Source organism: Buteo buteo, chromosome 6 (assembly GCF_964188355.1).
Source record: "Buteo buteo chromosome 6, bButBut1.hap1.1, whole genome shotgun sequence".
Lineage (NCBI taxonomy): Eukaryota > Metazoa > Chordata > Aves > Accipitriformes > Accipitridae > Buteo > Buteo buteo.
In genome coordinates, this window is record NC_134176.1 from 6,579,553 (window position 1) to 6,596,309 (window position 16,757).

Below are 16,757 nucleotides of genomic sequence, written 5' to 3' on the forward strand. Positions count from 1 at the left end.
TGTGCACCTCTGAGAAAAGGCAGGCTTTGGGTAGTGGAAGACAGCAATTAGATCTCCCTCAGCCTTCCTTCTTGGGGAGATGTGGTGCCGGACATTCGTGGTGTGGTGCAGTGTATGGGTGTCATCCTGGTACCTGTTGACAGAGCTGCAGCATCAGCCTGTTGCCGAGCCAGGGCACCCACCTCTTGAAACAAACGGTCCCCAGAGCAGCTTCTCCACACAGACAGGACAGTATAGCCTATGGGATCCTCTCTAGACATCGTGCTGTCCTCAACCGCCCCTGCACCTAGGCACACCTCTTGGGATGCTTACTCGGGGCCAGTGGCATGGCCCGCAGGCTCATGTGCAACTGCGACCTGGCTATTACTCAATGAACAGCGCCAGGCACGGATGAATCTATGTCCTGTCTGAAGCACTTCTTCTATTGCGAGCTTTTCTTACAGTTGTGAGCTTGCAACATGAGCATCCCTCGTGCCTACAGACTCTTTTAAGGTCCTTTAAAGGTCCTCACAGTTGCACAGAAAACCAGACAACAACCTTCCTTCTTATGCAGCCTGCTCCTGACAGCCCTCCTTCCTTGGCATCTTGGGACTCCCAGGAACTAGCCCTGGACTGTACTAATTCCCTTCTTCAGAGGAATCGTGTCTCTGTAGCATGAGAGCCCAGGGACTCAGGGAAAGGTGCCAACTGGCAGCAAGCTTCCAGTGCTGCCCAGCAGGTCCTACAGCATGCTCTTGGGCAAGAGACAGCTGCTGGCTGGGGTACTGCTGGGACCCAGGGGCTGTACAGTGGATGTTCAGTTGTGCCTGAACACAACTGGGATGGGGATCCTGCAGCATCTGGCTATCTGTGCCACTTATCCTCTGGGAGTCAGAAAACAAACTGCTCAAGAACAGTTTTTAATAATGCAGGTGTGGCCAGAGTTGTCAGTGGCTCGGGATTTTTACAGAATACAGAAAAGAGAAAGTTCAACCCAGGATACCCCTCTCCAAGAAGAGCCTTCATAAGGGCGAGCAACTCTGAGGAAGTGACAGGAAGTTGCCAAAGAGCCTGGAAAACCTGGAGCCGCTTGGAATGGAAACCAGTTAACATGATGAAAACGCTTTAGCCTAGGTCACCGGCAAACCTGACTTTGTGGTAACAATCCGTTGGGATGCAGAGGGCTAAGCAGATTGCATCGTCTTCCTGGCCTCAGTCAGTGCTTGTACTTCTTCTTTGTCCCCCACATTCTGAGCCTTGTCCTTGGTCAAAAGAACTTTGCGAGATGAACCTGCTTTCATTGGTTCAAAAGCTCAAAGGTACACAAGAGGGAAAAAAAGGAGCAAGAAACGAGCAACATGTTCAAGAGGAGAGATCAGCAAACTGTCTTTCACTCTAGCTCAGAGCTTGCTCTTTGAAGCTGGGGGGATGCAAAGCACTAAACTGGAATACCATGGATGTATTCAAATGCAAAAATTCACGTGGAAGGTCTTACGCAAATAACATGTTTCTCTTCTTGCCTTCATATACCAAAGCCATAATGTACTTTACCTCTTTGAACCAGCAAAGATGCAACGTAAACACAGTCTTATGGCTATTTTTCAGTGAAACAAACTTTTTTGGGGGAAAGGTCAGGTCACAGAGACAAAACCACCAGTGCAAAGGATGCAGACATAGCATCTCATCTCGGCGTTAACTTCACTTTCCAAAGATCCATCGTTAGGCAATAAAGGTTCTGGTAGCTTTGCGCATCACAGAAGAACCGGCCATGTTCTGCACAGTCTAACTGAAAACGCAGAGAGGCCTGAGCTTCTCTAGCGCTTCGACATAGTTAGACAGCTCTTTTGATGTGACAGTTATTGAAAAGCTTGCAAATCTTCGCCCACACACCATCACTGAATTTCCACTGGAGGTGTACCGAATACAGCTATGAGTGCACATCTTCTGCCACAGGGCGGCCGTCCGCCACTACTTCTTATAGCGCCAGGGTCTACAGCCAAACCACCCTTCCGCCCCCCTTGCTTGACTTGCGACACATTGCAATTGCCCGCTCCTGGGATCTAAAAAATTGACCGGCACTTACGGGCAACGATACCCTCGAAAGCAGATTCCCAGGGGACCTTGCTAACTAGCTCCTTGAGCAGCCTAAAGTCTGCTCTCCCAGAATCCAGGGGAGTCGCTCTGCGGACAGGGTTTCCCATATCGCCAACGATTTTAAACTCGACCATTTTCTGATCACTACGGCCAAGACAGCCACCAATCATCACTTCACCCACAAGACCCTCTCTATGTACAAACAACAGGCCTAGGAGGGCACCCTTCCTAGTCGGCTCCCGTAGTACCCGTATCAAAGAGTGGTCTTCAACGTGGGCTTCAGGAATTTCCCGGGCCTGTTCATGTCTGCTCTGTGACAGCCCCAGTTCGCAGCTGGGCAGCTGGAGCTGCCCATAAGGACGACACAGGGCGACTGATCCAGAGATTTCCCGTGGTTCCTTATAGATTCATACGTTGGCGTCCTCATCCTGGCTGGGTGATCCATAGCAGACTCCTGCAAGGACGTCCGCTTTATTAGCTTTTCCCCTAATCTTTACGCAGAGGCTCTCAACCATGTCGTCCCCAGCTGCAAGCGCTGTACAGTCCGACCCCTCCTTTACATACAGCGCTGCCCCTCCGCCTCGCCTGCCCTGCCTCCCTCTCCTGAAGAGCCTGGAAGGGTCCGTCACTGCACTCCGGTCACAGGACTCTTCCCAGCAAGTGTCCCTTAGGCCAGCGATGTCGTTGCTCTGGGACCGAGCCGAGGCCTCTAGCTCCTCCTGTCTCTTCCTCGCACCGCGCACTCGAGCCTACAAACGTTTCAAACGCGCTCCTGCGTCCTCGGCACATCGTGGAGCAGAGCGAAAGCTCTGCGCACCGTTCCCCCAACATTGTCGCGCCACCCCTAGCTTATCACTAGCAGGACTGATTTTACCCCTTCCCCCCTCCAAACCTAGTTTAAAGCTCTCTCAGTCAGCCCCGCTCGCTCGTGAGCAAAAATACTTTTCCCCCCTTGAGAACGGGTGAATCTTGCCAGGCCCCAGCAGGCCTGGTGTCGCATAGACCATCCCATGGTTGAAAAACTCCAAATTCTGGCAGTGACGCTAGCCTCGGAGCCAGGTATTGTTAATACGCTGCGACCGCCTGTTTGTTTTGATGTCATTCCCTCCGGCTGGGAGGACAGAGGAGAATACTACCTGTGCTCCTGATCCCTCTACCAATCTGCCCGAGGCCCTGAAGTCTCTTTTGATCGCTCTTGGAATTCTCATCACGACTTCCTTGGTACCCACACGAAAAAGCAAGAGGGGCTAACAGTGAGGGCCGTACAAGGCTCGGGAGTTTCCTGGTAACGCCTTCAACCCGAGCCGCAGGGAGGCAGAAGGCTTCCCCAAAAGGCAGGTCTGGTCGGCAGAGCGGGGCAGGAGTGAATGAATTCTTTACGTTGCTTTGCCTGGGCGTGTAGCTCGTGCTTTACGTACTGAACTGTCCTCTCTCCACCCGCAAGCTTTCCCACTTTTACCCTTCAGATTCTCTCCACCGTGCCACTGCGGGCAAGGCACTGAGTAGCTGCGTGATGATGCCAAGCTGCCTGCTGGCATTAACCCGCAGCACGTGGGAAGCCAAAGCCCAGCGAATCGCTGAGACCAGAGCCCACTGCACCAGCTCTTCTGCAAGATGCTCCCCGACGCCGTGGCAGCTGAGCTGTCAGCACCCTATGCCCGCATTCCCCGACCCAGAGACGCACGGACACTCACGGACACAGCCCTTGTCCAAACAAGAGATTTATTGCCACCTTTGCGCACGGTGGATCTCCCGGAGGGAATGGACTCTCTGGCCACGTCCTGCTGCTGGTAACACTGGCCTCTGCCTACTCGATGCTCAGGAAGGTGTCCAAGCCATCTTGCTGCACCACAAATGTCATCTCAATCAGCTGGGGACTATTGGAAGTGTTCGTCAGCCGGAGCTTGCAGGAGCGCCTGGAGCGCAGAACGATTAAGCGGTGCTGTGTCGACTGAGGCAAAACCACCCAGGCTGCTTTTACCAAGACCTGGAACCAGCGGGTGCTTTTCTCCATGTCTAGGTAGGGGCCGGTGCAGAAGGTCTCTAGGAGGCTGGCAGCCTGATTCCTCCTAAGCTCCTCCTCGGGGTGGTGCAGGAAGCACAGCATGTCCTCCACCAGCCGCTCCCTCCTGCAGGTGCACTCCAGCTCCACGCGGACCCTGCACTTCCTCACTGGCCTCTCCCTCTTGTTGCGCAACTCCAGGTGGAAGGCGTGCCCACGGGGGGGCTTCAGGGGCACGAGCAGGTGGTAGACAGCATCATCCTCACAGACACTCCAGCCTTCTAAGGCGCTTCTCACACGGACAGCTGGCTGCAGTTGCGGCCTAAAAGTATTCCTGGAAAGCATTTGGCACATATGGAGAAGTTCATCCATCATCAGGAAAAATTTTTGCAGGTCCAGGAGGCGCTTGAGCAAAATTATGTCCACATCCCCTGCAACACAGGAATTTACTTCTTCCTCCTCCTCAGCCGTCTCCTTGCTGCTGCTGGCTGGCTGACGGCTCCTTTTCCTGAGCCACCAGCAGAGCCCGAAGAGCAGGAGCAGGACTCCACCGATGGCCCAGGACTGCCACTGCTCCAAGGCAGCAAAGAGCAGGGCTCCCCAGGAAAAGCCGCTCTGCTCCAGCTCCTGCAGAACATTCCAGATGATGCTTCCCAAAACCAGGGCGAAGAATCGTATCACATCCATGGCCTGCAGGAGGAGGGAGAGAAGGGGTTCAGTGGGGCTGGGAGGGAGGGAGCTGGCGTCGGGGGGAGCAGGGCCGGGAGCCGCAGGGAGCTGGGGGTAGGTAGGAGAGGGGGCGAGGCAGCTGGGAGGCAGCAAGGCCTGCGCCCAGCCCCGGTGGCGGCGGCACCGTGCCCTGCCCGAGGTGCTCCCGCCAGCGGCTGGGCCCTCAGTGCAGGCCGAGAACCCACCCCCCCGGGGGCCCGCCTTTCCGCCCCGGCCCTCGTCCGGCCCAGCCTCCCCCCGCCTGCGCACTCACCGCTCGCCCAGGCTGTACTGGGGCAGCGCTGCCGGCGGGTGCCTTTTATACTCCCCCCGCCATTGTGACTCGGCCCTCTGATGTCACAGGTGCCAGAGCGCATCACAGGCACGCCCACCGGCATTTGCACATAGTCTCATCCTAGGATACATACTTGAGGTTGCCTCGTGCGGAGTCAGGGGTTGGACTCGGTGACCCTCGGGGGTCCCTTCCAACTCAGGACGTTCCGTGATCGATTGTGAGATTGCCGTCGGCAGGCAGACGGCACGCGATCCGAAATAAAGCAGCACGCAAGCTCCCGTGAAGAAAACGAACTCGAGCCCAGCCTTCACCGCTCCACCAGGGCAGCCGGGAGTCGCTGAGCCGGGGTGAGGCCGAAGGCCGGGGCTGGCCGGCGGGCGTGCCTGTGATGCGCTCCGGCACCTGTGACATCGGAGGGGCCGAGTCACAATGGGGGGGGGGTATAAAAGGCACCCGCCGGCAGCGCTGCCCCAGTACAGCCTGGGCGAGCGGTGAGTGCGCAGGCAGGGGGAGGCTGGGCCGGACGAGGGCCGGGGCAGAAACGCGGGCCCCCGGGGGGTGGGTTCTCGGCCTGCACCGAGGGCCCAGCCGCTGGCGGGAGCACCTCCGGCAGGGCACGGTGCCGCCGCCACCGGGGCTGGGCGCAGGCCTTGCTGCCTCCCAGCTGCCTCGCCCCCTCTCCTACCTGCCCCCAGCTCCCTGCGGCTCCCGGCCCTGCTCCCCACGACACCAGCTCCCTCCCTCCCAGCCCCACTGAACCCCTTCTCTCCCTCCTCCTGCAGGCCATGGCTGTCGTGCAATTCTTCGCCAAGCTTGTGCGAACCATCCTCCGGAATGCTCAGGTGGTCGGCGAGGAGCTGGATGAGGCCACGCGCGAGCGCGTGCAGCTGCGTGAGTGGTACCTCAGACGGAAGATGATTCAGATGCTGCAGGAGCTGGAGCAGGGCATGCAGCAGCTGATGCAGAGGACCCAGGAGCAGAGCGCCTTTGCCTGGGGAGCCCTGCCCTTTGCTGCCTTGCAGCAGTGGCAGTTCTGGGCCGTTGCTGGAGTCCTGCTCCTGCTCTTTGGGCTCTGCTGTTGGCTCAGGAAAAGGAGCCATGAGGTGGACAGCAGCAGTGACGAGGAGAGCTCCAGCAGCCACAGTGAGCAGGACGATCAAGAAGAGCAGGAGCAGGAAGAGGAGCAGGAGGAGGAAGACAGTGAAGAAGAAGATTCTGATGACGAGAGCAATCTGGGCAGGATTTTAGTAAAGCGCATACAGTGGCCAGTGCAGAACCTAGCCTACAGGAGCCGAGTGGTGGAGGAGCTGGCGGGCAACCTCCTCCATGTCTTCCAAGAGCTCTTGACAAATAGTTTCTTCCCAGTGCTGCAACCAGCCATCAAGGTGGGCAGCACCTTTGAAGGCTGGAGTCCCCATGAGGATGATGCTGTCTACTGCCTGCTCATACCCCTGAAGCCCCCCCGTGGGCACGCCTTCCACCTGGAGTTGGGCAACAGGGGGGAGTCACCAGCGAGGAACTTCTGCGTCCGCGTGGAGCTGGAGTGCACCTGCAGGAGGGAACAGCTGGCAGGAGAGATGCTGTGCTTCCTGCACCACCCCGAGGAGGAGCTAAGGAGGAATCAGGACCGCAGCCTCCTACACACCCTCTGCACTGGCTCCTACCTAGATGTGCAAAAAACTGCCCACTGGTTCCAGAATTTCGTGAGGTCAGCCTGGGCGGTGGTGCCTCTGTCACGTCGCTACAATATGAAGGTGCTGCCCTCCAGCCACTCCTGCAAGCTGCAGCTGACAAACGCCTCCAGAAGAACCCTCTTCATTGAGATAGTATTTGGGGTGCAGCAAGGCAATTCGGACATCTTTGTGAGCAGCCAGAATACGGAGGCCATCTTCACCCCAAGCACGATGTGGCCAGAGAGCTACGCTGTGGCAGAGGCGAAGTTCTTCAGGCATATGGCCAGGCAAGTTCCGCATGACAGCTTCCACCTCAGATGCCTGCAGGTCTGCGCCCGCATCCTGGTGGGCACAGGCTTTTCCACCTATACCTTGAAGACAGTCGTGATGCACCTCCTGACCACCATGCCCCTGTCAGGCTGGCGCAGGAGGCATTTCCTGCTGCAGATGGACGATATCATGCGATACCTGCGCTGCTGCCTGGAGGAGAAACGCCTCGACCACTTCTTCTTCGGCAACGAGAGGGTGCCTGAGGAGATAATCTTGCCCCGAGACTTCCAAACGGCCGAACCAGTCAACCTCTTCCAGCACCTGGTGCAGGATCCAGCCGCCCACGACGAGGCAATGCATCAGTTCGATGAGCTGCAACATCAGCTCACAAGCCTGCTGTTCTACGGACACTGAAAGAGATCTTCACGCACGGAGCTGTGTTTGCAGAAGTCACAGCTGACGGCAGACTACCACCTCATACTGCAGAGAAAAAGAGGGAAGAATGCGGGACACAGAAAGTAAAGGGAAAACCCTGTACAGCAGCCCTCTGTCAAGAGCGTCGGCGTTCTCCTCTAGGCAGTCTCCCCAGTGCAGCAGATGGTGGTGACTATGGTGGCTACAAAGTGATGTTCATCCTCCTTTCCCCTCACAGTCGCGGCCATAGTGGCGATTTCACATGGGCCCAGAAATTCTTCCTGGCTGCAGCTCCGGCTGTGCAGGGACCAAGCGCAAGGCAGCGCTGATGTGCCTCTGCATGCCTCAGACTGCAGTCTGGACACAGAAAGCACCCATCAGAAAAGCATCTTCCGGAATGCTCTGCAGGAGCTGGAGCAGAGCGGCTTTGCCTGGGGAGCCCTGCTCTTTGCTGCCTTGGAGCAGTGGCAGTCCTGGGCCATCGGTGGAGTCCTGCTCCTGCTCTTCGGGCTCTGCTGGTGGCTCAGGAAAAGGAGCCGTCAGCCAGCCAGCAGCAGAAAGGAGGCCAGCTGCAGGAAGAAGGCGGCTAAGGAGGAGCAAAAAGTAAAATCCAGTGTTGCAGTGGATGTGGGCAGAATTTCGGTCAAGCGCTTCCTGCCAGAATCACTCGAGATGGTGGATAAGATGGTGGATGAACTTCTCCATATATGGCAAACGCTTTCCAGGAATAGTTTTATGCCGCGACTGAAGCTAGCTGTTTTCAGAAGCACCTTAGGAGGTTGGGGTCTCTGTAAGGATGATGCCTACAACCTGCTCGTGCCCCTGAAGCCCCCCCCTGGGCACTCCTTCCACCTGGAGTTGGGCACCACCGGGGAGAGGCCAGCGAGGAACTGCAGGGTCCGCGTGGAGCTGGAGTGCACACGCAGGAGGGAGCGGCTGGTGGACCGTAGGAGGAAAAATCAGGGGCCCAGCCTCCTAGGCACCCTCTGCACCGGCCGCTACCTAGACATGGAGAATACCACCGACTGGTTCAAAACCTTGGAAAAATCAGCCTTGCTGCTTTTGCCTCAGTCGAGACACTACCACTTAACTGTGCTGCCCTCCAGGCGCTCCTGCAAGCTTCAGCTGACGAACGCTTCCAATAGTCCCCTGCTGATTGAGATGACATTTGTGGTGCAGCAAGATGGCTTGGACACCTTGCTGAGCATCGAGTAGGCAGAGGCCAGTGTTACCAGCAGCAGGACGTGGCCAGAGAGTCCATTCCCTCCGGGAGATCCACCGCGCGCAAAGCTGTCAATAAATCTCTTGTTTGGACAAAGGCTGTGTCCGTGAGTGTCCGTGCGTCTCTGGGTCGGGGAATGCAGGCATAGGGTGCCGACAGCTCAGCTGCCATGGCATCGGGGAGCATCTTGCAGAAGAGCTGGTGCAGTGGGCTCTGGTCTCAGTGATTCACTGGGCTTTGGCTTCCCAGGTGCTGCGCGTTAATGCCAGCAGGCAGCTTGGCATCACAGCAGAGTAGGGAGTACCTGAGCTGGAAGATGACTCAGCTGCTGCAGGAGCTGGAGCAGGGAACCCAGGAGCAGAGCGGCTTTGCCTGGGGAGCCCTGCTCTTTGCTGCCTTGCAGCAGTGGCAGTCCTGGGCCATCGGTGGAGTCCTGCTCCTGCTCTTTGGGCTCTGCTGGTGGCTCAGGAAAAGGAGCTCTCAGGCAGCAGCAGCAGCAGCAAGGAGGCCAGCTTCCGGAAGAAGGCGGCTAAGGAGGAGCAAGAAGTAAAATCCAGTGTTGCAGTGGATGTGGGCAGAATTTCGGTCAAGCGCCTCCTGGACCTGCCAGAATTGTTCATGATGGTGGATGAGACGGCAGATGAACTTCTCCGTATGTGCCGAAAGCTTTCCAGGAATAGTTTTATGCCGCGACTGAAGCCAGCTGTCGGTGTGAGAAGCGCCTCAGAAGGTTGGAGTCTGTGAGGATGATGCTGTCTACCACCTGCTCGTGCCCCTGAAGCCCCCCCGTGGGCACGCCTTCCACCTGGAGTTGGGCAACAGGAGGGAGAGGCCAGCGAGGAACTCCAGGCTCCGCGTGGAGCTGGAGTGCACCTGCACGAGGGAGCGGCTGGTGGAGGACATGCTGTGCTTCCTGCACCACCCCAAGGAGGAGCTGAGGAAAAATCAGGGTCCCAGCCTCCTAGGCACCCTCTGCATCGGCCCCTACCTAGACATGGAGAAAACCACCCGCTGGTTCCAGGTCTTGGTAAAAGCAGCCTGGGTGGTTTTGCCTCAGTCGAGACACCACCGCTTAACCGTGCTGCCCTCCAGGCGCTCCTGCAAGCTCCAGCTGATGAACGCTTCCAATAGTCCCCTGCTGATTGTGATGATATTTGGGGTGCAGCAAGATGGCTTGGACACCTTGCTGAGCATCATGTAGGCAGAGGCCAGTGTTACCAGCAGCAGGACGTGGCCAGAGAGCTGGGCTATGGCAGAGGTGCAGTTCTTCAGGCACAGGGCCAGGCCTGAAGTCACTCCCCGGGGAGCTGGTGCTGCGGAACTGAGCACGCTGGACACGGAGAACACGCTCCTCAATTGGCAGTGGCAATCGCTGCCCCAGCTTTCCTACACAGCAAAAGCACACGCTGCGGAGTGGGACCCGATGCAGCCGAAGGGGCCATTGCAAGGAGCCTTGCGACAGAGATGCCTGTTACCACGGGGACAGCGACCGCCCTCCCTCTCTGAGAGAGGCCATTCCCTCCGGGAGATCCACCATGCGCAAAGATGTCCTCTTGAGGACAATGCTGTCTACCACCTGCTTGTGTCCCTGCATTCTCTCCTTGGGCACGCCTTCCACCTTGCTATAGTCACCATGGAGGAGATGTGGGTGAGAGAATCCTGCATCTGCATGGAGCTGGAGCGAACCTGCACGAGGGAGTGTCTGGTGGAGAACATGCTGTGCTTCCTCCACCACCCTGAAGACACACTGAGTAAATACCTGTATCACCCCCCTACCAGGTTATGGTGCTGCCCTCCTCCCACTGCTGCAAACTCTGGCTAGCTGACACCTTCAGGAGGCCTGTTTTCATAATGCTGACATCTGGCAGGGAGAAAGGCAACTCAGACATCTTCCTAATCATTTGGTAGGCTGAGGCTGGCTTTACTGGCTTTTGCTTTCTCTCTGATAGGACTGTGTCTTTCAAGTAGCATTTGGTCATCTCATGATATCGTATTCATCCTTCATGAGTCCTTAGGATTTTAAGCCATATCTTTGGGGTTTAGATTGTCTTTAGCAGGAAACGTACCACTTAGCGTAGCTAGAGCAAGCATGTGGGAGCTGTCTGCCTCCTTCTGTCTGGATATTTATCACACACCCATTTTGGCAATATTTAGGTGCATCGTATTCATATGGTGTTTCATTTTCCCCCTCTTTATGGCAGAGGCCAATAAACATCACAGCCTCTGGCACCCCCTCCTTCCCACGGCATATGCCAAGGCATCTTTGATACTCCCTCTGTTTTAACTCTTGAAATTAGTTTCTGCCCCCAAAGAGGAAAACTGCACTATGCTGGGTAGGAGACCTTTTTTGAACCTGAGGGCTTGTGAGAGACTGAAGGAGTTAACGTCTCAAACTTTGTGGTGGGGCAAGTTCTGCGTAAGGACGGACCCTGCCTAACGACGAACCCTGCGCAGCAAGGAACCGCAGGTGAAAAGAAGCGATCGGCCCAGATCAGCAACAGGAGGGGGAGGCCGTGCCGGCGGGTGCACAGCTCCCTGTTCTGACAAGGCTGTTCTGATGTGCTGAGCAGGGCAGCTCACCACACGGCCAAAGGCCACACGACGCTCACGCCTGCAGGGAAGACGTTACTCCCCAGAGGACCCCCGAGCCCAACGACCCACTTCCCGAAAGTTCTGAAAGCACAAACTGCACAGGACACCTAATTAGCCTAACGAGTTCGAGTGCCCGCCCGAAGGAGGGGCAAGGAGATGATAAAACGACAGAAACGGGAGCCCCACGCGCGCCCCTACTGGAACTGGGCCGCGAGGCTGACTGGGCCGGCGGCGGGCCCAGGGCCGGCGAAATCGTTCTCTTTCCCTTCCCTCCGTCTCTCTCTCCTCGTATAACCCCTACACCTCATCCCTTTCAGACATGGAACCGCTGACCAAGCCTGGGGCTAGGAGCGGATGCAGCCGCCCCCGGGCTCTTCTCTGAGGAGGAGTTTAGAAGGCAAGGGGGGGCCGCTCCGCGCCCCTGCCTCAGCGGGAGGGCTCTCCTTCTTCCCCGAGCTGGCGTCGGCGGTTGCCGGGGGTTACAGGGGTGGCTGAGGTGGTTTCGCGCCAATTCCCTCTGTGAGAAAGCCCGCCACCTGCTGTTAACGCCTCCCCAGTTCAGGCTGCTTCTGCCGCGAAGAACCCGTTGAACTGATCGTTTGGTGTCCTTTCACCTCAGTTTAGCCCGAGGGAATTCCGAACTCACCACGACCCCCCCCCAGGTCTGTCCAGCCCGGGTCGTGACAGGGCTTTCAAGGTACACTCCAGATGGGTCTGCGTGTGGGAGGAAAGAACTGCTCCGCTGCCAAGTGGCCGTCCATATTACAGACGGAGGGTGTCTCTGGAAAACGCAGCTGCTCTCAGTGGCAGCTCCCACAAATGTTGCTGCAAACCTGCTCACCATCTTGTTGCCGGAGGGACGATCCCAGTCAGCCGGTAGAGCTCCTCTGGGCTTTCTGGGTTGGTGTAGATTTTTCTTAGCGTTTGAGTGGACTGGAAGGAACTGCTGTGTTTTGGGAGGGGGATATTGATGGATATAAAGGAAAACAATTCATAGAATCCTAGAACACCAGGTCGGGAGGGAGCTCAAGGACCATCCGGTTAAAGCTTTCTTGGCAAAAGCAAGGTTTAGACAAGGTGGCCCAGCACCCTGTCCAGCCAAACCTTAAAAGTATCTTAATCTTCAATGTTGGGGAACCCACCACTTCCCTAGGGAGATTATTCCAATGGCTGATCGTTCTCATTGTGAAAAATTTTCCTTTTCTGTCCAATCAAAGTCTCCCCAGGATTAACTTGTACCCATTACCCCTCATCTTTTCCATGTGACTCCTTGGAAAAAGGGAGTCTCCATCTTCTTTTTAGCCACCCTTTAAGTCCTAGAACATGGTGATAAGGTCTCCCCTAAGCCTTCTTTTCTCAAGGCTAGACAAACCCAGTCTTGCCTCATATGGCAGGCTTGTTTCCCCTGGCAGAGTTGCTTTTCCTTTGATTAAGTCCCCAGAAGAGATTTGATTTTTCACAGTCCTAATTCTCATGGTAATTCTCACACATCTTGCCTACGCTTGCAGCCTTGGCCACCCATACCTGTCACCGGGTGACTGCATCACGCTGTCAGGGACGAGGTTCATAGGCACTGCCCTGAGGTCCCAGTCCTCCAGATACGTTGAATCGCCACCCTTGCACTCGAGGAGTTGACTGAGCTCTCAGCACTGACATGGGCAATTTGTTCTTCCTCTGGTCTCTCCACGTGAGCTCTGGGGGAAAAGCAGCCTCCCTCCTTCGGTGTCTGAGCGCACTGTACGTATTCCAGCTGGGCTGGCTTCTAGCTGTGGTAGCACCCCACAGGGGTGAGTCTCTGCCCAGGGGGCTCCCTGGCACATCCCCGTGTATCGCTACCACTCCCCACAGCGCGACCTTGTGTGCCAGCATCCCTCAGCACATCCCCTTGCCCAGGCACTGCTTCACCCACCAGAGGACAGAAAGCGCGCTGAAATGGCTGGCCATCAGCCCTCCTTAAAGATGCTGGTCTTTGGCTGGGGCACCCTGCTCACTACATGCAGTGAGGCTCGAGCAGTATCACAAGTCTTGCCCAGGAATCAAGTCCTACCTGATTCCTGCCCGGCTGGGGAAAGCAGGCACTGCACTCGCAGGGCTTCACCTTTAACAAAGCAGCCAGACTTTGTGCGTAACTACCAGGGCAATAGCTCAGTCAAACAGAGGTCTTGTTTCACAATGTCAAGTAGGGTTAATACATTACGAGGCTCATTGGCTTGATAACATAGATGGAGGGAAGGAAACAGCATCTCATCTTGTTGCTTGATAGACAAGGAGGAAAGTCCTGGTGTCTGGGATGGACAGGATGTGAAAGTCTCCCCGGTCTCTGTTCTCATAGCTCTCTTTGGGATATTTGTTATATTGTTGCACTATGTGCCTTAATACAGCAATACTGAGAGCATATTTCCATACATTCTGTATGGGATGTCTAAATATTTTGATGGTTTTAATATTTTCTACCAGCTGTGGAAACTGGTCTGCTGCTAGGTGACTGTAAAAGTGAGATTTGGTAAATAATTATTAGAAATCTTATACTAGCACTATGATTGAAACCACAGACAAAAGCATAGCCAGCAATTAACTAGTAGAGGTAGTTACTTGTAAGTTTTGCAGTTCTTTGCTCTTATGACTAGATGTTCCTGTCCGCTAGATGAGAACAATGCTGAAACTGACCACATGTGATTGAAGTTGCGTTAAGCTTCAAGATCAAAGAACAAGGACAAGAATAAAGACTTCAAGGACAGCCAGCAAGAACTTCAAATGGGTCGGTGGTCGTAAAAGCAGCCCTTCGACTCAAATGGATCCCTCATTGCGCATGATCGGATGTAGGCAGTACTATGAGAATCAGTTGCAATTATTTTTTATGTAAGTGTATACTAATCTGATTAATGTGCAATTAGTTATTCTGTATAACCTGTTTGTGCTAAAGCTGTGGTATGCACGCTAGGTGGAACTATCCCCCGTGCATCCAGCGCTGCAATAAAGAACGCCTGCTTTCTAAAACTCCAAAACGAGTCTTGGAGAGTTTCTTCGACCGGCTTTTCGGTATCAGTGTGTCTGGTAAGGCAGTTGTTAATGAATAATTTTTGTTCCTAAGCTAGGACAGACCCATGACACAATTATGGGACCTGGGAAAGAGAAGCAATGCAGACTTCTTGCACCTGCATTATTTTACCCAGTCCATTGCAGGGAAACCCACGTAGTGTGATCCGGTGGTAATGGAGGGCAGGGAGCATTTCCTGCCCATGACACGACGTGTTGGGACAGGGTTTTCTTATGCCGAGTCCTGCTCTTGCTCCTTCCCACTCCCATCGTACCCACAGTTCAGCCTTTTTCTTTTTCTACGTATGGTGTTAGCTATCTTGCTGCATCCTTATGCGTTCTGTGTCCTTAGGCAGATTATAGCCTGAAGTTAATTCCAGCTTAATGGAAAATGTTGTCAGTTGCCATGGAAATGCCTTACCATGTGATTGTGGTTGTACTTCCTGTTGTGCTTAGGGCTAAAACTGGTAGATGACCCTCATTTTTACACTTTCTTACATTTCTCCTAGAAATATCTGTTACTCGTAACTGTGCTCAGAACACTCAGTCTTCTAACACGGGTCATTGTTTTTCTGATGCTGTGATCTTATGCCAGATTATTAAACACTTATGCTAAAGCTTTCTTCAGCAGAGATCCTGAGACTTCCTGGTTTCGTATTTAAGATCTGCAAGCCCAATTCCTGCGGACAGCTGTCAAGGAAATGGGTGGGTTTCCATGAGTGAAGAAGATGCCGAAGCTGGTCACTTGCCTTTGCTAGCTGGCTGATACTGAGATAAGAGCTCTAGTATGCAGGACGTAAGGGCTGCTGTGCCAGGCAGCCCGGCATGGAAAACTGCCCAAGTGCTGGGTGACTCCTGGCCACAGTGGTGGCAACTGTAAACAGCACCTGCTTTTGCTCAGTGATATATCTGCCGTCACTAACAGCTCATTTGGAGACCTGTGCTGGCTCTTTCTTTTGTTCATCATATACATTAGGGCTTCAAGTAATGCGGTTTTGTACAAGCTTATCTATGCTGTTGTCATCGTCAATGAAAAGACTTCCCCCACCATCAACAGTGTCCCCTCCAACAATCTTTGGACAATGCTTTCATTACTGGTAGCTCCACCTGAAGGCCTCCAGAACAATGGAAACACCTGCACTATAAGGTCTTCCACCCGCACAACAAGGTCACCAAGGCCATTTGATCCTCACTCTCACAGAGTAACATAGAGAATTTGGGTTGGAAGAGACCTCTGGAGGTCTTTAGTCTCACCCCCTAATTAAAGCAGGGCTAACACCAAAGTTAGGACATGTCCCTCAGGGTCTTGTCCAGCTGAACTTCTAATGTTGCCAAAGAAGGAGATTCCCCACCCTCTCTGGCTGCTTCTTCCAGGGCTTATCTGCTCTCATGGCATGCTTCCCTTGGTGCAATGTGTGACACATTCTTTCATTGTGCACCTCTGAGAAAAGGCAGGCTTTGGGTAGTGGAAGACAGCAATTAGATCTCCCTCAGCCTTCCTTCTTGGGGAGATGTGGTGCCGGACATTCGTGGTGTGGTGCAGTGTATGGGTGTCATCCTGGTACCTGTTGACAGAGCTGCAGCATCAGCCTGTTGCCGAGCCAGGGCACCCACCTCTTGAAACAAACGGTCCCCAGAGCAGCTTCTCCACACAGACAGGACAGTATAGCCTATGGGATCCTCTCTAGACATCGTGCTGTCCTCAACCGCCCCTGCACCTAGGCACACCTCTTGGGATGCTTACTCGGGGCCAGTGGCATGGCCCGCAGGCTCATGTGCAACTGCGACCTGGCTATTACTCAATGAACAGCGCCAGGCACGGATGAATCTATGTCCTGTCTGAAGCACTTCTTCTATTGCGAGCTTTTCTTACAGTTGTGAGCTTGCAACATGAGCATCCCTCGTGCCTACAGACTCTTTTAAGGTCCTTTAAAGGTCCTCACAGTTGCACAGAAAACCAGACAACAACCTTCCTTCTTATGCAGCCTGCTCCTGACAGCCCTCCTTCCTTGGCATCTTGGGACTCCCAGGAACTAGCCCTGGACTGTACTAATTCCCTTCTTCAGAGGAATCGTGTCTCTGTAGCATGAGAGCCCAGGGACTCAGGGAAAGGTGCCAACTGGCAGCAAGCTTCCAGTGCTGCCCAGCAGGTCCTACAGCATGCTCTTGGGCAAGAGACAGCTGCTGGCTGGGGTACTGCTGGGACCCAGGGGCTGTACAGTGGATGTTCAGTTGTGCCTGAACACAACTGGGATGGGGATCCTGCAGCATCTGGCTATCTGTGCCACTTATCCTCTGGGAGTCAGAAAACAAACTGCTCAAGAACAGTTTTTAATAATGCAGGTGTGGCCAGAGTTGTCAGTGGCTCGGGATTTTTACAGAATACAGAAAAGAGAAAGTTCAACCCAGGATACCCCTCTCCAAGAAGAGCCTTCATAAGGGCGAGCAACTCTGAGGAAGTGACAGGAAGTT

General features: G+C 54.7%; 2 protein-coding genes and 1 pseudogene across 2 annotated transcripts in view; 2 read left to right on the top strand and 1 right to left on the bottom strand.

The window, feature by feature from the left end:
• Positions 1 to 16,757, bottom strand: part of LOC142031834 (inositol 1,4,5-trisphosphate receptor-interacting protein-like 1) — a 51,582-nt gene that overhangs the window by 25,141 nt on the left and 9,684 nt on the right. The gene's annotated exons all lie outside the window — the stretch shown is intronic.
• LOC142031841 (inositol 1,4,5-trisphosphate receptor-interacting protein-like 1) lies at positions 5,849 to 7,806 on the top strand. The gene has a single exon (XM_075029585.1). The coding sequence runs from the start codon at positions 5,864 to 5,866 to the stop codon at positions 7,433 to 7,435; it is 1,572 nt and encodes a 523-aa protein (XP_074885686.1). The 5' UTR covers positions 5,849 to 5,863; the 3' UTR covers positions 7,436 to 7,806.
• On the top strand, positions 8,920 to 10,331 carry LOC142032356 (inositol 1,4,5-trisphosphate receptor-interacting protein-like 1; annotated as a pseudogene).

Coding starts and splice junctions, on each gene's coding strand:
- LOC142031841 (XM_075029585.1), top strand. CDS start 5,864: ATGGCTGTCGTGCAATTCTTCGCCAAGCTTGTGCGAACCATCCTCCGG.